At 54.3% G+C, this 22567-nt stretch overlaps 1 protein-coding gene across 6 annotated transcripts in view; it reads right to left on the bottom strand.

Moving 5' to 3' along the window:
* ARHGAP23 (Rho GTPase activating protein 23) overlaps positions 1-22567 on the bottom strand; it is a 79017-nt gene that overhangs the window by 14670 nt on the left and 41780 nt on the right. For all 6 annotated transcript variants that reach the window (XM_041725301.1, XM_041725300.1, XM_041725302.1 and 3 more), the window contains 14 exons: positions 21056-22220; positions 19268-19423; positions 18951-19062; positions 18718-18775; positions 17130-17273; positions 11458-11775; positions 10060-10121; positions 9677-9807; positions 8932-9053; positions 8406-8561; positions 4764-4842; positions 1584-1657; positions 1227-1316; positions 310-435 (listed from right to left, as the gene is read on the bottom strand). In XM_041725301.1, coding sequence (XP_041581235.1) covers positions 310-435; positions 1227-1316; positions 1584-1657; positions 4764-4842; positions 8406-8561; positions 8932-9053; positions 9677-9807; positions 10060-10121; positions 11458-11775; positions 17130-17273; positions 18718-18775; positions 18951-19062; positions 19268-19423; positions 21056-22220 — 2793 coding nt within the window. The remainder of the gene's footprint in view (positions 1-309; positions 436-1226; positions 1317-1583; positions 1658-4763; positions 4843-8405; positions 8562-8931; positions 9054-9676; positions 9808-10059; positions 10122-11457; positions 11776-17129; positions 17274-18717; positions 18776-18950; positions 19063-19267; positions 19424-21055; positions 22221-22567) is intronic.

Genomic DNA, 22567 nt, shown 5'->3' with positions numbered 1-22567 from the left:
CATTCACCCCTTGGCTGTCCAACTCTGTAGCACCTTCCCTGACCTTCCTTCACTTCTGACCCTCACATGCATCTTGGAAGCTCAAGGGGCTCCTGATTCTCCTGCTGGGGATGAAACATCCTAGAAAGACAAGGATTCTAGGATCCACTGCTGTTTGGTCCAGAAACACAGCCCATCCCTTCTGAAGGGCATTCACCATCCCAGGAACATTTGCTTAAACTGTCTCCCCCTTCACTGGGCTCATCCACCCAAGCATCCAGGAGCAAGCTGCCCAGGGGAACATGGCCACAGTCCAGGGTGGCTGCTTACATGCTGGATCAGCGTCTCCACAATCTTATAGCGGTCAGGCATGTGGGTCACCATGTCCGCCATGTTGTCCTCAGACGTCCTCACCAGTGTTGGCCCAAAGACCAGGGCCAGGTTCCTGGGCTCCATCTGGGTGAGGGAGGAAACCAGGTCAGTGTCAACACCCCATGAGCTCTGATCTCCAGTCCCCCATGCCTCCCTCACTGTGGGCACCTAAGGCCTGAGCCCCAACCACATCCTGAGCTATGCTTGGCTTAGGGGATGGACACCTCCTTGCTGGGCATGGAGATGCCTGGTAAGTACAGCACAAGCCAGATTTTCAGCCTTATACATCCCCAGGTCTGGCAGCCAAGGGCAGTACCCAATCTGCTCATCCATACTGCTCTAACAATGAGAGATCCCAGAATAGGGAGGGACCTTCTGGAGGTTCTAAGGGTATCTTAAAACTGGGAGAATTCCTATAGCTCCATTTATTTTCCCTGCTGCAGAACCAGAAGATGCAGAGGTTTGATTAGAAAAAAGCAATGTGGGGCACTTGGCTGGCTCAGTCTGTACAGCATGTGACTCTTGATCTTGGGGTTGTAAGTTTGAGCCCCACATGGGGCGTGGAGATTACTTAAAATAAAATCTTTTTAAAAAGAAAAGAAAAAGGCAATGCAAGAGATTCAAGCTAAATCTGAGGAGAGATTTCCATTGGACACTGTGGGATTGTGGTTCTCTGCCTCTGGGAGAACCTCAGAAACTCAGGAGATGACTCTCCGGGGGAGAAGCACAGAAAGGTGGGGTGGGGACAAAATGACCTCTAAGGAGGAAGGTGTGCCTAGAGGACCATGGGATTATCTGACCTGGAAGAGCTTAGAATATGCTGAGAGGACCTTATATGCTTCCTTGCCCCACACTCTACACCAGAGTCCCCCCACCTTGTTTTTCTCCGAGTGGTCAGCAATGGTCTTCAGATGGCCCACAAGGAATTTGAGTGTTTCATAGTAGTGTCCTGGGAGATCTCGGATCTGAGAAGGAGTGAGAAGGGACATGGGTTGTGATGGCCTCCCCACCTCCCCAACACACCCCACAGGGGCTCCCACTGTCCTATCTCGGGAGTCTGGAAACCACCCTCTAACCAGCCCTGTTGGATAGATGGAGAAACTGAGGCCCATAGTGGAGCAGGGTCTCTCCAAGGTCACAGAAGGAATAGAAGGACTCCAGGCCTCCCAAGGTGATGGTGTCCTTCCAGCCTAGTCTGCCTTTTGCCTAAGGGCGTCTCTCTACCCCCTTACCAGCTTCCGGAGCGTCTTCATCCGCTCCCTTGAGTCTTCGATGCGGTTGGCCTCGATGAAGTCGTTGTATTTGTCTAGAACACAGTGAAGACTCTTTAGAGAGGTGGAAGGCAGTCCTTTCTCTCACTCTCAGGGTGGGCTGCTCCCAAGCTGAAGAGACCCAGGTTGCTCCAGTTGGGAGAAGCTCTGTGGCCTTGTGTCCATAACATCCAATCCACTATAGCTGCACTCAGGTGTGCACCTGACCTGGGGTAGCCCAGGTGTGTTTGTTTGGTAAGAAATAAGACCTGAGCTGCAGGTTGATAATGGCAAAGGGATCCTTGCCCCAGTCTCTGGGACAAGGACACCACAAGGTTAAAAGAGGAGGTTACCTAGAAAGAGTGAAGGGCCTTTCAGCCTCCTGAGCTGGGTCAAGATGCCCCCAACTCCCTTCAGAAGAAGCCCAAGGGGAACTTTAAAAAAAAAAGGGGGGGATCCCTGGGTGGCACAGTGGTTCGGCGCCTGCCTTTGGCCCAGGGCGCGATCCTGGAGACCCAGGATCGAATCCCACATTGGGCTCCCGGTGCATGGAGCCTGCTTCTCCTTCTGCCTATGTCTCTGCCTCTCTCTCTCTCTCTCTCTCTGTGACTATCATAAATAAATAAAAAATAAAAAAATAAAAAATAAAAATAATAAAAAAATGGAACATGGGAAGTTCTAAAATTCATCTGATGAATAAATACATAAGGATTGCTGAGAATATTTTGTAAAGGAAGAATGACGAGAGAGGATGTGCCCTATCAGATACTGAAACATACTAAAAACAACACAGCCAGAGCAGTCTGGGACCCACAGGGAAAGCTTTAACCAAGGGTAAGGACACAGAAAAGAGGGGAACAGGCCACGTGGGTCTTTACTATGTGACAAAGGCAGTATTTCAAATCAGTAGGGAAGGATGGAGGTGTCAATAAATGTCCCTGAGACAATTAGCTATATTGCTGGAGAAACGAAAATCCATTTCCTGCTCACATAATACATAAACACATTTAATTGCATAACAGAGCCAAATGTAAAAATTATTTTTTTTTATAAATTTTTATTTATTTATGATAGTCACACACACACACACACACGCACGCACGCACAGAGAGAGAGGCAGAGACACAGGCAGAGGGAGAAGCAGGCTCCATGCACCGGGAGCCCGACGTGGGATTCGATCCCGGGTCTCCAAGGATCACGCCCTGGGCCAAAGGCAGGCGCCAAACCGCTGCGCCACCCAGGGATCCCTAAAAATTATTTTTTTAAAGATTTTATTTATGTACTTAGAGAGAGAGAGGTAGTGAGAGACAGCAGAGAAAGCAGAGAGAGCACGAGCAGGGGGGAGAGGGAGAAGCAGGGTCCCCGTTAAGCAGGGAGCCCGATGCAGGGCTCAATTCCAGGACCCTGAGATCATGACCTGAGCTGAAGGCAGATGCTTAACTGACTGAGTCAGCCAGGTACCCCCCAAATGTAAAAATTATTAAGATACTGGAAACACAAGAAAGTATCTTCACAATAGTAAGGCCTTCCTAAATATGAGATGCAGAATACATAACAGCTTTGATGACACTTACAATAATTGTTGACAATTCCTTACAATGCAAAGTTAATATGCAAATGGCAGAGCAGGAGCAAACATCTACAAACACCCAAAATATACACAAGCTTGTCTCCTACAAATCAATACAAAAAAAGACAACCTAACAGAAAAATGGGCACACAGTCTGAACAGGAGATGAGAGAAAACAGAAAAGGTCAATAAATGAATGAAAAGATAGTTAATTTCCTTAGTAATGAAAGAAACAAAAATGAAAACAGTAATGAGATGACATTTTCCTTCTGATTAACAAAGGTATAAAATATTGATAACATCCAAGGTTGATGCGGGAGCAAATTCTCTCCTATGCTGTTGGCAAGAGTGTGAACTAGGGCCTTCTTCTCAGGAGACTGGACATGAGCTTTCAAAAACATTGGCCAGGACCCTGACCTAGAAATTCTACATCTAGGAATCCACCTCGAGGACATTGATCCAGGTGTGCGGGGACACAGTTAAGGAAAGTTGTTGCAACCATTTTTATAAGAGCAAAAACCCGAACACGACCCAAACTCCATCCATAGGGGAGTGATTAGGCAAACTATAGCCTATTCAGACTAGGAACTACTATGTGGTTGATTTAAAAGAAGAATGAGTTAGGGTTCTATGTACAAACATGAACGAATCTCAAAATTATAAGCCTCCTTTTGTTAAGGACAACCCCACCAGTGGCGTGCTGGAGCCTGCTCACACTGGCTCCCGAGGGCTGGAGGTGTTCCGTTTGTCCCGACTCCACTTTGGTGGTAGCTTATCCATGACTTGAAATAAGCCACGATGGACAGATTTGTACATGCAGACTGGAAAAATGCTAAAAATCAAGTTTTTTTTCCCCTTGAGAGCCAGATGTTAAACATCTGCCAGCACACCTGTGAACTCACCCCACTCCAAACCCTATATCTGCATCTATATCTCTGTCATGGGTGTAAGAGGGCCTGAGTGGAAACACAACAGACCATTACTAAGCAGCTCAGCAAACATTAAGAGCTGGGCCCTGGAGCCTGATGCCTGGGCCCAATGCTGGCTCTGACACTTACAACCTGTGTGACCTTAGGCAAATGACTTCATCTTCGTTTCCTCATCTGTACAGTGGAAATAATAGTACCTACCTCTCAGAGTTGTTGAGAGGGAGCAGGGCTTGGCACATAGTCAGTGACCAGACAGGGACGAGAGGTGTGACAGGGACCTTTGTGTTCTCTTTCCTTGTATCTATACTAAGTTCGTTACAAGCACGTGTTTCCCTTGTATTAAAACAAAAGCCCCAGGAGGAAAGAACTAATAAACCCAATTTAAAAAGCAGTATCAGGGCACCTGGGTGGCTTAGTGGTGGAGCATCTGCCTTTGGCTCAGGGCATGATCCTAGGGTTCTGGAATTGAGTCCTGCATCAGGCTCTCCACAGGGAGCCTGCTTCTCCCTCTGCCTATGTCTCTGCCTCTCTCTCTCTGCATCACTCATGAATAAAATAAATAAAATCTTTAAAATTAAAAAAAAATTTTTAAATAAAAAAACAAAAAGCATTATAGACAGGTTTCTGTCCTCCTCCCATCCTCCGCTGCCACCCACTACTTACCATCAGTGAAAAGAGGCTCAGGTAGTTTTCGGAAGAAGGACTTGAGCAGACTGCTGATCACGTTGAGGTCTTGCCAGCGCTGGGGAGAGGGCAAAGACATCAGGCCCCAGGCAGGCACGGTGCGGCGCATGCCTCCATGCTTCTCCAGCCCTCAAGCCCAGTCTGCCACAGCCCAGGCCCTCCCCGGGGAACACTCACAGCTGTGCCCAGACCATGGATCTCCAGGCTAAGAAGACTCCTCAGGGTGGTGGTGGCAGAACAGTCCCCAGCTGGGTCCTGGCCCCCTGAGCAAATGGCCCCAACCCCCTCGTGCTCCAGAAAACCAAGTGGTCTCCAATCTTTGCCTACCCACAGAAAGTACCAGCTACCTACCAGCTACCTGCTTTGGTGCAAGCATTGTGGGACAGAAACAAGTGAAATCTCCTTGGTGACTGGGCCTCTTTGGGCCTCCTAGAGCCCCCTCCCTGCCTCCCAGAGCTCCCCGTTTAGCAGAGTCATCCTTGGACCCCCTCTCTTTATCCATGGCCCAGTAGTGACTTGTGCCTGGCACCTTGCTGTCTCAGGCCCTTTGCACTTGCCGATTCCCTCCCCCAGAACCTTCCTCTCCTGCCTTCACAGGCCTGGCTTCTCATCCTGCCCAAAGGTCACTTCTTCAGGGAGGCCTTCCCTGACAGTCCCAGCTAACGCAGCCCCCACTGTCATTGCCCCGTCATCTGTGCAACAGCCCTGACTTTGTTTCTTCTGTGGTGCTTGCCACACTTTGTCACTGTGGTATGCATTTGTCTCCTTGCCCCTGCCTGTCTGCCTGGCAGACTGCAGCCCCCTGAGGAGCAGGGCCCCTATCTGTCCTGTCCCCCACTGTGCTCCTACCACCTATCGAGCTCAATGAGCCTGGCACTTAAATGGTCTAAGTCGGCAATTCTCAACAGGAGTGGAATCACTCCCCCAGGGACATCTGGTTGTATCTAGAACCACTTTGGTTTCCACAACTGGGGAGTGCCACTGGCATCCAGTGGATAGAGTCTGGGGATGCTTTCAAACTTTCTGTGATGCACAGGACAACTTTCCATGACAAAGAACTATTCTGCCTAAAGAGTCAAGATTGAGAAACCCTGTTCTAAATGAACGGGTTGTTAAATGCAAGAATCACTGAAGCATGGACGGGTCATTGTCCCCTCTCACCACCAGGGGGCACCACCTTCGTGCACAAAGTCCAGGGTAAAAGACTTGAGAACCGCTTAGAATAATTCAGGCCCAGAAAACAAGGTAATGCTCTCCACAAAGACACAGAGCTCCACAATATACACACTCTGTACAGTGGGGCCCCAGCTCAATGCCACACCATCCCACAAACAATAGCTTCCCCTCAGGCTCAGCAGGAGTTACAGCCACCCTACCCGCAGCACTTAACTTCCAGCCATCCCCAGGATAAAGGACAGGACTGACGCCTGAGACAAAACCATACACCCAACACAATGGGTGTACCCACACTCTGGGCCTTGACGTGGGCCAGCTGCCTGTCCAGCTCTGGCCATGCTTCTTCCTGGCTAAGGCTCCATGAATGTGCTTTGGTGCATACCTACCCCTGCCCGGTGCAGCTCCTGCCCACCTGCCCCTTCAGCTCCTGGCCTGGGGGCATGGTCTCTTCTCATCTCCCAGCTGCCAAACCCAAGGCTTCTGGACCCCTCTTGTGTGTGCATATCAGCCCCTCAGACTCAGCCACACCTGAGCCCTCTCCTCTGTCCCATGCAGAGCCTGGCCCTTCACTCCTGATGCTCTCTGTCTGCCCACCTAGCAGTTCCCTCCATTGTCCTGCTCTGTGCCCCAATGTGACCACACCCATCCCCCCAGTCCACTCATGGGCAGTGCCTGATTGTGCCATCACCCCAAATCCAATGGGGGCCCTACCTGACACATCCTCTTCTCTGGCCCTACTCCCCCAGTATCTGCCAGAGAGATACTATCAGCCCCCAGTTCAAATGTTGGCTCTTCCCTGCCCCTCCTCATGCAGTCAACTCCTAGAGCTGCTCCCATCCTCCCTAATTCCTCTGGGACCACTGTGTCCTCCTGGCCTCTGGCACTTCCCACATATCAGCAGTTTCCCCTATACATGCCCTACTCTGGGCCTCCCTCATTCATATCCATCAGGCATAAGCTAACGCAGACCCCATGCTCATTTATACCTCCCCAGCTGAAGAACCAGTGAAGACTCCCTATTGTCCACTGGATCAAGATCAAAGGCTCCAGTGCAGCCATCAATAGCCCTCTGCCTCCTGCCCTGGGCTTCACCCTCCCCACTGCCAAGCTCAGAAAGGAGGAAGGGGGTGGGTCTGTTCTCTCTTGACACTCAGACCGTTCTTTGGGATTTTGGAAAATGCTATCATTCCCAGCCTGGACTGCCTTCTTGTCCACCTGCCCACTCCCATTCATCCTTCAAAGATTCCAACACTCAAGCTTCCCACTTGCTCCAGCCCTCAGCATCTTCTCCTTCCTCATCACAGTCTGGTCCTTGATGAGAGATCAGCCTTTTCTCATGGCTACTATCCCACATATCATGTCTCGCCACTTCCTCCCTCCCCAAGGGCAGGAAGACTGGCATGTATCACATAAGGTTTCACAATATGTGACTTGTGGGACTTCATTGCCCAGATTCATGGCCTTCCACATCTTTCTCAGCAGAGTCCCTTTTGTTGAACAGAATTATCCATGAAAACCCAATATGAAAATAATTGACATTAAAAAAAAATTAACAACGCAGAATACTCTAGTTCAAACAAGGAAGGGGAGGGGGCGGTACCCTGACCTGTTCCCGGCCTCCCATAGCTCCTCTGGGGAACACGGTTTGAGAAACACTGGCCTTGCTGCAAATACTTTTGTTATTTTTTTTTTCCACACTGAAATATGTTTTTGGCTTTTCTTCCAGCTTTACTGAGATGTAACTGACATGTAACCTGCTGCGAGTTCGTAAGTGTGGCTGTCACATTCCTTCCCGAGCTGGCTGTGTCACACCCCACCAGCCCCTCCTCTTCCCGTGTTGTAACCACTCAAAGCGCTGGGCTGCTCCAGAAAATACCACATGCTCGCCTTCTAAGCCAGGGGTCTGCAAACCATAACCTGTAGGTCAAGTCCAGCCAGCTGTCTGGTTTTGTATGACCCTTGAGCCAAGAATGGTTTTTACATGTTTAAAGGGCTGGGAAGAAGAAGAAGGAGGAGAAGGCAGAGGAGAAGGAGACCGCAGGATGGTAACCAATGCCTAAAGCATTTGCAACCTGGCCCTTTACAGAGAAGGTGGGTTGACTACTGGCCGCACCTCTGCCCTGGCCATTCCTTCCACCTGGAATGTGCCTACCTACCCAGCTTTCACTGACACTGGGGAACTCTATTCATCCTCAAGGCCTCAAAACCTATTACCTGCAAGCCTCCACCTCAGGGATCCCCAGCCATGACTGTGTCTGTCTCTCAGGCTTCAGCTGGGGTGATGCCCATCCTCGGGACTAGCCTGCCTGGGCAGGTCCTGTCTCACCCATCTGGATGTCCTGGCCCACTGCCAGGCACATCACAGGGTCTGATGAACACAACAGACACACATACCACCTTGCCCCCACCTCCACCCCTACTTTCAGACTCCCCAGCTGCACCCACCTCATCCTGTAGGTTGATGTCACCGGGCCCACGGTTGAGCTGCTCCTGCAGGCTGGACACCACCGCATTGTTGCCTGGCACTCGGTAAATGCCCGTGGACTCCAGCCCCCGTGCCTCCACAATGCGACAGCACGCAGCCACAATCAGGGGGACCCGCTGGGGACACAGGCAGGGCAGGCATGTTAGGAAGGTAAAGGGAAGACCAGAAGAGGCGGAAAGGCCAAGATGGGAGCAGCAAAAGGCCAGAGCTGCTGCCCAGAGCCCCGTGCAGGGGCATAAAAGGCCCTCACTGTCTCCAGTTCAGGGGCTGGAAGTAACACCAGAGCCTCGCCAAGGTCTGCAGAGGACCACCACCCAAGGGTCAGGAATTCTGGGTTCTGCCTCAGCTCCACAGTTCCCTCCCTGAGTGCCCTCCGACTACTGTGTCTCTAAGATGAGCTGGAGAGCTGGTTCCAAAGTCCCTCACAGCTCTGTGCCTTGGTCTCTCCCATTAACCGTTGGCTCTGGAGTGTAGCAGGGGACTCACCTGGTTCTCGATGGCTGGCTGGCACTCCTCCAGCCGGACCCCAAATGCCCGAGGAGCTGCCTTCTTGTTTTTCTTGATAATGTTGATGCCCCAGGGGGTTTTAGGAGTGGCAGCACTGTCATCTGGGTGGGGGGGGAGGCAGACAAAGCCAGGCTGAGCTGGGGGCAGGGGGAGGAGCAGCAGCCACACCAGGTCACACACACCTCATCCCATGCTTGGACGTATGGGGACTCCATCAAGAGGCAACTGAAATGATGAGGGCTGATGGGAAATTATATCCCAAGGGATAGCCAAGAGATGAGGGTGTGTATTCCTGACAAGACAGCCTCAGGGTAATGTAAAGACTTCTATATGGTCTCAAGGGCTAAAACAACAAGGTGAGAGCCAGAGATTCTGGTACAACCAAAGAAAGAACTTTCTAGTAGCCCAAAGTGTATAAAGATGGAAAAGGCTGCCTCCAGAGAGAATGAGCCTTCAGCTCCTGAAGGATGACACAAACAGAGACTTGGAGTCTACCCAGCTAGGATGTCATGGGGGGGGAAGTCAGGTTCCAGGCCTTTCCAGCCTTGAGACCGGGAGCCCGCAGACCCTCACAGGCACACATCCACAGGCGTGCACGCACACATACACACACACACACATGAGCCCTTGGCACACAGGCCAATCCACGGGGCTGACCCCCTCCCCATCTTCCCACACGCATGCACACACACACACATTATCCCCTCAGCAGCCACCTTCATACCCTTGTTTCCTGCAGGCTGGTCCTGAGTCCGGAGGCCACGTGCAGCACTCTGTTTGAGGAACTCAGACTTGAGGCCCCCCAGGCCACGAGAGATTTTTGGGGAGGAATCAGCTTTGGGCGCAGAGCTATGGCTGTGTAGGAAAAGGGGAAGAGAAGTCTTCATCTGGGGTGACCCAGTGTGCTGCCTGCCCTAGCCTCCTACCACTTTGGACCTCCCCTTCGTCCCTGAAGCAATGAGTTTGATGCCCCTGCCATCCTGCCTGCCCCCCGGCAGAGGGTGACTCAGGGGCTGCCCTCAGGCCTGGAGGTGGGCCAGGAGGATGACCTCTGTTTGGAGTGTCCCTGCCCTATGGCCAGGACCACTTAGGAGAGCCGGGCCTCACCTTACTTTGCGATAATCATTAAGCTTCTTGCTGATCAGAGCTTGGTTGGCACAGCCGGGGTCCTGGAGGAGAGGAAAGAAAAAGCAGACCCCATCAGTGCCCACAATCAGCCAACTCAGGTCTCACCCCTGGTCCCTGCCTCGGCTTTGCCTCCCCTCTCCTCCATCTGCCAGCTGGAGGGCTCACACCCTGGAGTGAGAAAGACCAGGGCTGGACTCCTGAACACCCCCTCACCAGCTGTGTGACCTAGGGTAATCCACTAGCCTCTCTGAGCCTCAGTCTCACCCACAGTAGCAAAGGAGAGAATATGGCAACCTCAGGGTTGGGGTGCATAACTATGCATCTGGCACTGATCACATTCCTGGCAAGGCACTGAGGAGGCACCCCATGACTGGCAGCTATTGCAATAACGAAGGTCACTTGAGACCCTCCCCCCGCCGACTCCTGCTGGGAACAGCTCAGCCAGGAGCCCCCAGAGCCGGAGCCACAGTTTCCAGGTACTTTCCTCCTTACAGTAAGGAGAGACAATGTCCTGAGGGAAAGCAGGACCTGGTTCAGTGAAAGCATATGCCTCCCCTCAGTGAGAGGGCCTGTGGCCCAAAGGCTATGTACTAGTGTCCCTCTCCCCGTGGCCAGAGCAGGTGCACACCTGGACCAGGGTGCAGGCCCACCATCCTCATGGTAGAGACCAGCCCCTGAGCCCAGGACCCCCACTGACTTTGTGCGGAGACAACATGGTGCAGGCACTTGGTGGGGAGGGCAAGGGGAGGCAGACAACCTCCCAGCCCAAGCTCCTGGTGTGAGGCTGCAGCTGCCCAAGAGGGGGCGCCATTTAAAAATTACGCTGAAATCCCTGCCAAAGCCTTTGGCTCAACCACTACAGCTTGCTGCCAAAGGCCAATCCTCTTGGCCTCCTCCCAAGGTCAATGTGTTCATGCCCTGCTGACAGGCCAGCCCTGTCAGAAGTGCCAGCCACAGTTCTGGCACGGGGGCACCTCATTCTGTAATACACTCCAGAAGAAACCTCTGCTTCCTGAACCCCAACTTGAGGTTGGCCTGGAGCTGACCTGTCTGTGCCAGAGCCTGCCCAAGGCAGTAATAATAATTAATAATGGTAATAATAATAATTAGTGTCATTCCTCCAGTTATTATTGTTACTGCCAGCCAGGGAACACTGAGGATGCCAGGTGCTCCGTGAGCCACTGTCTGCATTTTTCTCTTCCACCAAAGCCCAGGTGGGTACAGCTACAAGGTGTACTCCTGTTAGCCCATTTTATGGATGAGGGAACTGAGGCTCAGAGCGGCAAAGCGAGGTCCACTGGCAGGTGAGGAGCGGCCCTGGCTCCCCACCGTCCCGGCTGATCCCCGCCCCGGCCGGGTGGGCGGCCGGGCCCTCACCTCGCCCTCGGCCCTGCTGTTCTCTCGGATCGCTCTGATCCAGCCCAGCATGTCATCCCGGTCCTCAGCCTGAAAGAGATATTCACAGAAGTCAGCGGTGGTCAGCCGGAACACGTGCCTCCTCTTGGTCTCGCTGTAGGAGATGTCCACCAGGCAGGAGCCGATGCAGACGGGCGCCGCCTCGTCCTCACCTGCGACGGCCGCCGCCGCCCCCGCCGCCGCCGGCCCGGGCTCCCGCCGCTCCTTGCTCAGCGAGAGCGAGCGCGCCCGCAGCGCGGCGTACACCCGCTTCCACTGGCGCAGGCCGCCGCCCGCTTTCTGCAGGGAGACACGGGGGAGGGGGAGACACGGGAGGGGGCGGGTGTGAGAGGCCGGCCCGCCCCGCCCCCACAGCCCGAGGGGGCTCTAGGAGCTGTGGGCGGCCACAGCCGTGGGCCCCCACTCCTGCCCAGCACCCCCCTGCCCGGACACCCCTACCTATTAGGGTTCTCAGCGCCCCCTGCGCGCGTGTCCCCAGTCATCCTTGAATACCAGCGTCAGCAGCGTCTGGCAGCGGCACTGCCCAGCCTGGCCACCGGACTTAGACCCCGCACAGCCATTCCCAGGCCACACGCTGCCCCCTGCGCAGCACTAGTCCAGAGCTGTCCCCGCACCTGCTCTCCCCACTCTGGCCGCCGGCTCCAGCCTCTGCTGAGTGTCCCGGCAGAACGGGCTCACAAGGTCAGCCGGACGCCCAGGTTACCGCAGCCAGTGGCAGCTCCTCCGTCCTTCGGGCTCTTTCTTAACCCCTCTGAGGCACGTGACCCAGCCTGCCATTCCTTCCTTCTCTAAACCCTCTCTTGGCACCTGGGACCCCAGGGTCCCTGTTTTCCCTCCTAAAATCCCACTGGCTCCTTCTTGGTCTCCTCCATTGGTTCCCTTCCCCCCAACATCCTCTTGCCAGCCATTCTCGATGGAGGCGAACTGGTGCCCAGGGGACATTAGTCTGGAGACGTTTTCAGGTGTCACACCTGGGCAAGTGCTATGGCATCTAGTGGGTAGAGAGGCCAAGGATGCTGCTAAACATCCCCTGACGTCCAAGACAGCCCCCCACAACACAGAATCGTCTGGCCCCCCATGGCACTACAGCTGATGTTGAGACCCCACCCTAAAGCGAGGGCGGCGCTCCAGACCTCTATCCTGGGTTCCCCTTTCCATCCATGCCTCTACTCTGATGTCATCCACAGCTGTGGCTTTAAATCCCATCTGTCTGCTGATTTACAAATGTATCCCTGGTCTGGCACCCCCCACACCCCAGCCACAGTGCTGCACCCCCCACTGCCTGCCCAGTGTCCCCACTTGCATTCCCATAGGCACTCTGCACACTACTTGCTCACCATGGGGCACTTGGTTTGTGTCATCAAACTTGCTCTCCACAGCAGCCCCCCCCCCAACTTCTCCAGCTCAGTAAATCCACCCAGTGGTCCAGAAACCTGGGGGTTGCCCTTCACCCCTCCCTTTTCCTTACCCTTGACCCATCACAAAGTCACAGCTGCTCTGCTTCCAAAATATCACCTGTCTGCATCCTTCTTGCTATCTACCACCTTGCCCATGCCACCAACACTTCTTACCTGGGCAACTGCACAAACCTTCCCAGTCCCCACCCTTGCCTCCTGTAATCCACTCTCCACCCAGCAGCTGCGGCCACCATGTTTTTTAAGTAATCTCTGCACCCAACTTGGAGCTCAAACTCATGACCCTGAGACCAAGAGTTGCACATTCTATGGGATGAGCCAGCCAGGTGTGCCGCGGCCACCATTTTAAAATGTAAATGAGATTGTGTCTCTCCCCTGCTTAGCACCCTCTCAGTGGGTTCCTGCTGCCCCCAGAATCAAATCCAAGAATTTCTGTGTCCCTCCCCCTCCAAGCTCAACTTCTCCACCGACTTCTTCCTCACTGTGTCACGACACAGGGGCCTTCTCTGTGAACAAGCCAACCAACCCCTGCTAGGGACCTTGCTCTCTCTGTTCCTTCTGCCTAGAGCCTCTTCTCTTGCTTCTCCATGTGGCCTCCCTCTTGCCCTTTAGGTTTGCTCAAATGTCACAAACATCACCTCCTCAGCGAGGTCTTCTCTGACCATTTTTTTTTCTAACAGCAGCTTCCCCACTACCTCCAAATTTAAAGGCAATCATGTGGGCAGCCCTGGTGGCCCAGTGGTTTAACGCCGGCTTCGGCCCAGGGTGTGATTCTGGAGACCCGGGACTGAGTCCCATGTCAGGCTCCCAGCATGGAGCCTGCTTCTCCCTCTGCCTGTGTCTCTGCCTCTCTCTCTCTCTCTCTCTCTCTCTCTGTGTGTGTGTGTGTCTCTCATGAATAAATAAATAAAATCTTAAATATATATATTAAATATATATATATAAAGGCAATCATGTCACCCAGTTCATTTTCCCTGAGTGCTTACTGCAACCTCCAGTTATACTAGTTGCGGATCTCTCCAGTAAATGGAAAGCTCTTGGGAGCTTGTCTCGCCTCTCACGTCCACACCCAAAAGCTGTAGAGCAGCCACAGGCATAGGGTAAGTGGTCATCAATATTCACTGAATAAATGAATTAATCATTCCCAGAGCACACTAAGGGCAGGAGCTCCATCTCCCTCATCAGATGGAGGGCTCCCTTCCTTGGGCTGGTGGCCTACCTGCTCCTCCTCCCCCAACACGGGCCTCTGCCCTCAGAACAAACCAGGTGAGGAAACTCCATGGCTGGCAGGGAACACAGCCACATCTGGCCATGAGCCCTGCACACCACCGCAGACCTGCTGGACCCAGAGAGGATCGTCAGAGCAGGAGACGGCATGGTCCTCCAGGGGATTTTTTAATGTCAGGGTGAGGTGGTGGCAAGGTGCCCCTTTGAGACCAAGCCAGCTAGATGACCTTGGACAAGTTGGTCCCCTGGCATCAGTGTTCCCTATTGGTAAAATGAAAAGTGAACTACCTGGTCTCAAAGGTTACATCCAGTTCAAATGCTAGGTCTGTGACTGCAGGGACTTGTCTTGTCACATCCATACACACACACACACACACACCGCCCACTGCCCAATAGTGAACAGCCTCTGAAAGAGGAGGCTGGGGGCTGGGTCGGGGTTACCCAGGAGAGGCTAGATTTGCTAGAGTGGACAGCATCTGTCTGGCAATCAGTTTCCTGGACAGACTAAGGGCCTGAAGCTGACCTAAGGAACCCTCTCCTAACTCCTGGGCCACAGCATCTAGGGGATAAGTGAAATCGGGTCCTGGCCAAGCCAGGAGTGGAAGCCTCTGTCCTTTGGAACTGGTCAGTGAGCAGGAAGGGGCCAGCTCCTCTCCCTGCCTGGGAGACACTGGTGGGGCTACCAGGAGCCATCCACAGCTGGGGGACAGGATACCTGCAGGCAAGAGTCAGCAGCTCTCCCCAGGCCCTCAGAGCGGCTCAAACTTCAGGCTGGAAGGGTTTGCCCACCCCGGCTGCCCTTCCTCAGCTCCCACAGCTGGCTCCTGCTGCTCCTCCTAGGCAACCCCTCCTGCCATCTTGCTGGCTTTCCTTCTTGGTCTGCGTTCCCCACTCCCTCTCAAGGTGTAGCCGGGCTCTTGCCTTCTCCCTCAGTGCTCCCCAACCCATGGAGGCAGAGGCCCATGCACACCTGGATGGACTCCCTCCTGAGTGCCATGCCTCCAGAGCTTCTGTTTCCAGGACACCTCCACTGGGATACATCCCAGGGTCCTTGGACTCCACAAGTTGCCATATGAACCCTTGGCTTTCTCTCACCAAACCTGCCCCTCCTGTGCCATATGGCTCAGGGGAAGGCTCCATCATCCCCACAGCCATCATCTGCCTCCTCCACCCTCTCTCACCTCCTGGCCAGCAGCAAGCCCAGGGCATCCCTCCCTTAATCTCTCCAAATTGTCCCTTCCCTTCAGCCCCATGCCACAACCTTGGTCAGGGCCCCCACCCTGGCTCACCTGGACAACAGCAGTGGTGTTGTCTTCTCCTGTCACAGACATGACTCTTGCCTCCTAGGCTTACATACCTCTCACCCCCATTGAAACCCCTGCAAAGGCTTGCTGTGAGTGATGAGGTCCCACGAGGAGGCACCTGATTCCCCACCTCAGCTTCCACCTCGCAGCCTGGCTTGCAGCCACCCAGCATGCCCTCTGTTCTCCCAGACTATCCAGGAGGATATCTCTGCTGTCAGAGCACTCCTTGCCCTCCCTGCTTTGTGGATTCTCATGCACCCTTCAAGTCATAGCCTCCTGGACATCATCCTGCACCCCACCGAGGCTGGGATCACCTACTGCATGCTGCTCTGCTCTTCCACCATAACAGCCATGTACCGGCAACTATTATGCACCATGTGCTTTCTCTGCTTATCCTGAGCCCCAGCAGGGCAGGACTGGTCTGGCTCCCTCTCTACAAAATACCGAGAACCTTGACCTCAAATCGGGAACACGGCAGGCACTCAGTCATTTCACGGACTGGACGAAGGCATGGATGAATGAGGCCGCCCCGCCTGGCCTACTCAGCTCACTTCACCTCACACCAGCCCAGGGCACGGGATAACCTCGTCCCCATCTTACAGATTGGAAAAGTGAGGCACAGAGGTTAAGGGGGCTACCCAAAGCCTTATGCTGGCCAAAGTGGCTGGGCAGGAAATCCAAAATTGTCTGACTTCAAAGCTTATGTTCTTTCTCCAGGTACAAGACCCCTAGAAGGCAAGGCAGGAAATTCGAATCACAGCCAGAGCATAGCTTCCTGGGTACACTTTTTGTGGGCCTGGCTACACTTTTGCTCAGGTCAACTCGTTTGATCCTCAGCAACAGATGTATGTGCTGGGGGCTGTCATTAGCTCTATTTACAGATGAGGAAACTGAGTCATAGGCAGCTGAGTCACCCAAGCTCTTCCAGCAATGCATGATGCAGTCAAGGGCCAAGCCCAGGTTTATGCTAACCGCTCTACTCAGCCCTGCCTGGGCTGTGTCTCCTCCTTCCTCCTCAGCCACAGCATGGCCTGGAACCAGGGCTTCAGACTCAGGGGCCCCGCCCTCTCAATTTGGGATCCTGTTGGTCTCCCTCTGCCACCCTCGGGCCCAGCCATTTTCATCGCTCACCTGGATCACTGTGGTGGCTCTTAATTGGTCTTCTGGCCTCCAGTCGGGCCCTCTCTAACTCATTCCCCGGGAAGCCAAATGAAGGGAAGCCAAATGAAAGAGGCCCCGGGAGCTTTCAATTGCCTTTAGGATAAAGACTAAAAGCTCTGCTGGCCCTGCAAAACCCTGAAAAGGGGGAACCTCTGCATTCTTCTGGGGTCTCAGCTCCCCTAAGAGAATCACTCTGGCCTTGCCCCTTCATTTTCCAAGAGCCCCAGTGGCCATTCTTGGGGTGATCTGCCAACCAAAGATTACTGTGGGATGGTTCTGTCAGAATTCCAGGCACAATTTGACCGGACCCATCCCACAGCAGAGACCATCTCTCTGGTTAACCTCTGTTTCAGGAGTTCTTTAGGTCCCCCAGGAAACTCTTCCTGACATCTAGCCTCCACCCCTCGTGCTACAGGCTTAGCTGGTTCTCTCTGGCTCCAGAGGCTGTGGGGTAGGTGTAGACGCTGAAGAGTTCCGCCAGAGATGGTTTCCATCCACCTCTATCTCATTCTGGCAACTACCTTACCTTCCCCTTCTTGGTGAGGACCTGCTTATAATACAACCAGCCTTCTCTCCTGATATCACTGAAGGTTGCATCCGAGAGGTCAGAGGTGGAGTGTCGCTTAGAGGGAACATCGGCATCTTCAGAAGTGCCCCAGCTATCCAAGGACTGTGGTGAGACAACAGAGGGCAACTTAGGGTGACTCCCATAGTGCCAGCATGCCAGGAGCCCCATGGACCTCACACAGTCACACAGGCCTGGGATATGCCTGTGGTATGCTCTGCTATGCTGTGTGGCCTCACGGGCCCCACATGCCCTTTCTGAACCACCGTGCTGAGGTCACGGGACGTATGTGCCAAGGAAACCAGAAAGGAGGAAAGGCCATGCCGACCTCATGCCTCATCACGCTAGAAAAGCCAATCTGGAACCTCCTGTCATTTTACAAACTTGAAGAAACTAAGGAAACAGAGGAAGTGATTGTGTCAACATGGAGTTAAATAAACAGAGGAAGTAGAAACATCAACAGAGGCTGAGTTAGTGGAGCAGGTAGTCATGTCCACAAGGAGTTAAACAGAGGAAGTGATAGTGTCAACAAGACTCCAGCAACAGAAGTGACAGGTCAAGGGAGAGTTAAGTAAGCAGAGGAAGTGATAAGGAATAAGGCAGGTGACAATGTCCTCAAGGTGTCAAATGAACCAAAGATACTGAGGGTATGAAATCAAAATGGCTTTTCCAGTCCATCTACAATCACAGAGTGAAGGCCATTTCAGAACTGACCCTAGGGGCACCCAGGTGGCTCAGTGGTTGAGCATCTGCCTTTGGCTTGGTTCGTGATCCCAGGGTCCTGGGATGGAGTTCCACATCGGGCTCCCCGCAGGGAGCCTGCTTCTCCCTCTGCCTATGTCTCTGCCTCTCTCTATATATCTTTCATGAATAAATAAATTTAAACAACAACAACAACGAACTGACCCTGTGTGGTCCCCAGGGGTGGAGCCTGGGAACTCCAGCCCATCCATCACTCTCAATGCTGTGTCCCCCTCCTTTCCAGTGTCCCCTTGTCCCCTGAAGACACCACGCAGTTACTGCCCAATGCTGCACAGGGAAGGCAGTTTTAGCGACCCACGGGAATAAGCAAGCCAAATGAAATCCCTGTCCTCAGGGAGCTTACATTCTAGCTGGGAGACAGGCAAGCAAGGAGACAGATGTATGCATGGTATCCCATGAGGAGTGCTAAGGAAAAAAGCCTAGGTGGTGAAGAGAGGCATGAAATGTCAGGGGTGAAGACTTGAAATCTCAGAAAAAAACTGAAGAAAGTAACAAAGTGAGTCACATGGCTATGGAGGGGTGTGTGTGGAAAGGACATTCTCGATGGGAGAAAGACAAGGGCTGAGGCCTTGGGTGGGAGGGTGCAGGTGTCTTTAAGTGATGACAGAGAGCCCCCATGGCTAACGTGAGGGGGGTCGGGCACAGCAGGGGGAAGGGAGACAGGAGCCAGAGTGTACCACTTCTGGTCAGGGGTGTCACTCCAAGACTGGACTTCAGAGCTGAAGCATCGGTCACTTCCAGCGCCCCCCACCCAACATTCTTGCTCTCACACACACTCACCACTCACCCCGTCAGTGAAGAAGCTTCGCAGCATCCGTAGGCTGGGTACCCGGTTTGGCAGGCGCCTGGGAAGTGAGAACTGAGTGTGAGGGATGTAGGAAGCGCAGCTGGGACTTCCCCCCAAGTCCCAAGGCTCAGAAGCCTTCCCAGGAGGGAACTCATTGCCCTGGAGGACAGCAGAGCCAAATGTCCCATCACAGCCCAGTTGGGGTGGCTGGGATGCTCACACCCTGTCCTCACCTCAGAGCCCTGCCCTCTTCCCGGAAGGTGTTGAGCCCATCGTCACAGGACTTGGAGCGCTCGGTGGTGATGGCCAGAAGGTAGGAGGAGCGGCGGCCGGCCTTGATGCTACCTGCAAAGCCGCCCACATTGGGCCACAAGGTCAGCAGGGTGGTGGGGCAGGGACTTCCCTGGAGCCCTCCCGTCTGGCAGGGCCAGGAGGTGACTTTACCCATGGGGCCCTGGGGTAGCAGAAGCCAGCAGGCAGCAGGCCGGCAGAGACCTCTGAGGGCCAAGCAGCCAGGGACAGGATGGGCTGGGATTCAGGGAGCACTCACTGCAGTCCTGGGAGTAATGGCGGCCGAGAGCAAAGGTGAAGGTTGGGGAGGATGGGCTGGTGCCCAGGACAGGGGCTGAATTCATGGCGCTGGAGACCACAGCAGAGGCAGGGACGTGCTTGGCTTGGAGGTCAATGCTGGGGCTGGTGGGTTCATCTGCAAGCAGAGGGAGTGCTGGCAAAAGGTGGCAGAAAGCTAAGCCTGCCTGCCTCCCACCCCCAGCCTCATGTCCAGGACCAGATCACATTCCCAAGGCCCTGCTGGCAATATGCCCAGGGCCAAGGGTCCCCACCCTCCTAGACTGTGGGCATGGAGGCTCAGTCCCCCTCCCCCTTCACACCGAGATGACCCAGGCATGAGATTGACCCACCCTCCCTAGACTGGGCTTCTAGACTGAGAGTCTCTTGAGAATAAAGACCGCCTCATCCATCGGTTGGGGGTTCCTTGAGGGCAGGTGCTATGTTTCTCCCTCAGACTAGGAACAATTTGAAAATAAAGGCTTCACCTCTCGTCAGAGCGAGCTTGGTGCTCTGGTTCCTAGACCAGGAACTTACTAAAGGCTGTGTCTGCCTACTCAGACCAAAGGCTGGCCAGGGAAGGTCAGGGCTGGGTCTCCCCTCCCTGGTCTGGACTATTCTCCCTCACTCCCATGACTACACATAGGGTGAGCTCACCATGCTCAGCTGTAGGCACCATCTCTCGGCTCCTGGCTCCCAGTCTCATGATCTTGCATCTGGTCTTTCTCTAAAGCCCCTAGACCCAGCCCAGCCCATCCTGCACCCTCATGACACAGTAGCAAACCCTAAGCCTTTTCCTGCCCTATTCTCATTCCCAATATGGAGGTGAGGCACAACCTCTAGCTAGGCCAGAAACCTGGGAATCACCTGGCCTCTTCCTTACCCAACATCTGTTTCCCTGGCAGCAAACTTTCAGTGCCTCCTCTGCTCTCAGGATAAAGTCCAAACTCCCCCAGAGAATGACACGGCCCCTCTGATGACCTAGAAGGGCAGCCTGCCTCTCTCACTTCAGAGTCTTGGTATATTCTATTCTCTTCCTTGATAGTCTCCCCCCAACTAACTCCTTCTCATCCTTCAAATCTTAGCTCTAACCTCCTTTCTTCAAGATTCTCTCCTTGGCCTCAATTTGGCCATGTCACCCTTTTCTGTCTCCTAGAGTTTCCTGTACTTCCATCACACACACACCATGGGTTTGTTCTTGTCTGATCATCTGTCCCCGCTGCTGGACCACACACTCCAGGAAAGCACGGAACCTCGCACAGTGCCTAACACAAATATTTGTTGCATGAATGGATGGATGGAGGGTGGATGGAAGGAACAAGGAGTGAAAGGAACAAAGGAAGGATAGAAAAAAGAAAGAATGGAAGGAAGAAATATGAATGGACAAAGGGAGGAGGGAGAAAGAAAGGGAGGAGGAAAGAAGATAAATGATGACTAGGTGGGTGGGTGGGCAAAAGGAAGAAGGGAGGGAAAGAAGCGAGGCAAGACAGAAGGAGAAATAAAAACAGAGCTGAAGAGAAAGAGGGAGAGAGCGAGAGAAGGAAGAAGAGAAGGGAGGGAGGGAAGACGGCTGGGAGAAACAAACAGGAGAAAGGATGATAGGATACAAGACAGCACAGAAGGATGGATGGATGGACGAATGGATGGATGGACAGAGAAACAGACTGATCTTAACAGCACTCAACCCAGAGTTTCACCCGTGTGACAGGTGGGTGGGGTACAACAGGGCACAAATGACCAAATCTCCCAAGCCCCCTGTACCATCACTCACCAATGAAGGGGATGGAAGCCAGAGAATCTTCGGTAGTGGCCAAAGGGGCCATTTTCCTGCCCAAGCGTTCCACGCGCCCACTGGTCTCTGGCTCTGGGGACTCTTCACCAAACCCAAGGTTCATCTGTCTTGCAGGGGGCAGCTGGACCTTGCGGCCTGTGGGAGGCTTTTGCCTCAGGACCACTTCGTCACGGCGATCCTCAGTGGGAGGCTCCAGAGCCCGGGTGCCAGGTTCTGGGCGGACAACCCTTGGTGGTTCGGAGGCCTCCGGTGGGAATGATGCTGGGGACTGGGCCAAGTTGAAGGTGGGTAGCCCCCCAAATGGTGAGTCCCGGAAGGAGAGTGCATGCAAGAGGCCAGTCCGGCGCTGGAATGATGGACTGTAGCTCCGGTATCCAATGTACCCAATGTCGTCCAGGCCTTGCAGACCAGGTGTGGGTGGGGCCTGGGGTGCGGGAAGGTCCCTGGGTGGGCAGGCAGAGGTGCGGGCAGACGGACGCTGGGAAGCCCAGCCGCAGCGCTCAAAACGGGGTGATACCAGTGCGCCTGGCCCCAGTGCCTCAGCCGAGCGGGTGGCCCGGCTCAAGTAGTCGTCTGAGCGAGCTCGGTGCCAGCCTTCCTGGCCCAACTGGCTCAAGGCACCCTGGGAGGTGGAGCAGGGCCATGGGTGGTGGGCAGTCACTTCCTCTAACCGGTCCTGGGAGGCACTGCGGGCCCGGGGGGGCATGGCAGGGCACCGTCTCTCCCCCGCCCTGCGGGGTACCTGGTTTGACAGCCAGTGTGACAAGGCCTGCTGGCACTCCAGTCTGCTGGGGGGCACTCGGCTGCCAGGCTCAGGGAAGGCACGGGGCATCCGGGGCTCCGGGGGGAGGCGGGGGAAGGCACCAGGGCTGGGGCGGGGCTGGCTCATCCCCGAGGAAGAGGTGTCCAGATGGGAACGGGCGGTGGAAGGGACGCGGGGCCCCGGGTCGCTCCAGGCAGCAGGACTCCGGGGGTCACTGGGCAGTGCTGAGAGGGGCTCAGGCACCATAGTGGCCCAGGTGGAGACCCGGGCTGGTGGGGCATAAGTCTTGCGAGGGTAGCAGATTGGGGGTGGCTCTGGGATGCTCCGGGCCTCTCCAGAATACGGCTCGTTCCCCTTCAGGTAGGCGTCCTGGGAGTAGGCCTGACCAGGGACACAAAGGCAGGTGAGCAGGGTGAGACAAGTCCCACAAAGCAGGGCTACAGCACCCGTGGGAGATCAGGACCCTGGGGAAGGGGACTGAAGGAACAGACCAAGCAGGGGAGCCCTGAGTGGGTGGGGGAAGGAGGGCATGCTCCACAGAGAGTCAAGTGGAAGGAAGGGAGAGAACAAAGAAATTAGAGGCCTTTGGGAGTCTCTCTGTCACACACACACACACACACACACACACACACACACACACAAACACTCTCTTTCACTGGAGAAAGAGCCAGGATTTCTCTAAGACTTATGACAAGGACTGCCTTTAGCCACAAACATTCCAACATCTG

Source organism: Vulpes lagopus, chromosome 12 (genome assembly GCF_018345385.1).
Source record: "Vulpes lagopus strain Blue_001 chromosome 12, ASM1834538v1, whole genome shotgun sequence".
NCBI lineage: Eukaryota > Metazoa > Chordata > Mammalia > Carnivora > Canidae > Vulpes > Vulpes lagopus.
The sequence above is the reverse complement of the archived record's forward strand: the minus strand, read 5'-3'. Positions and strand labels throughout refer to the sequence as shown.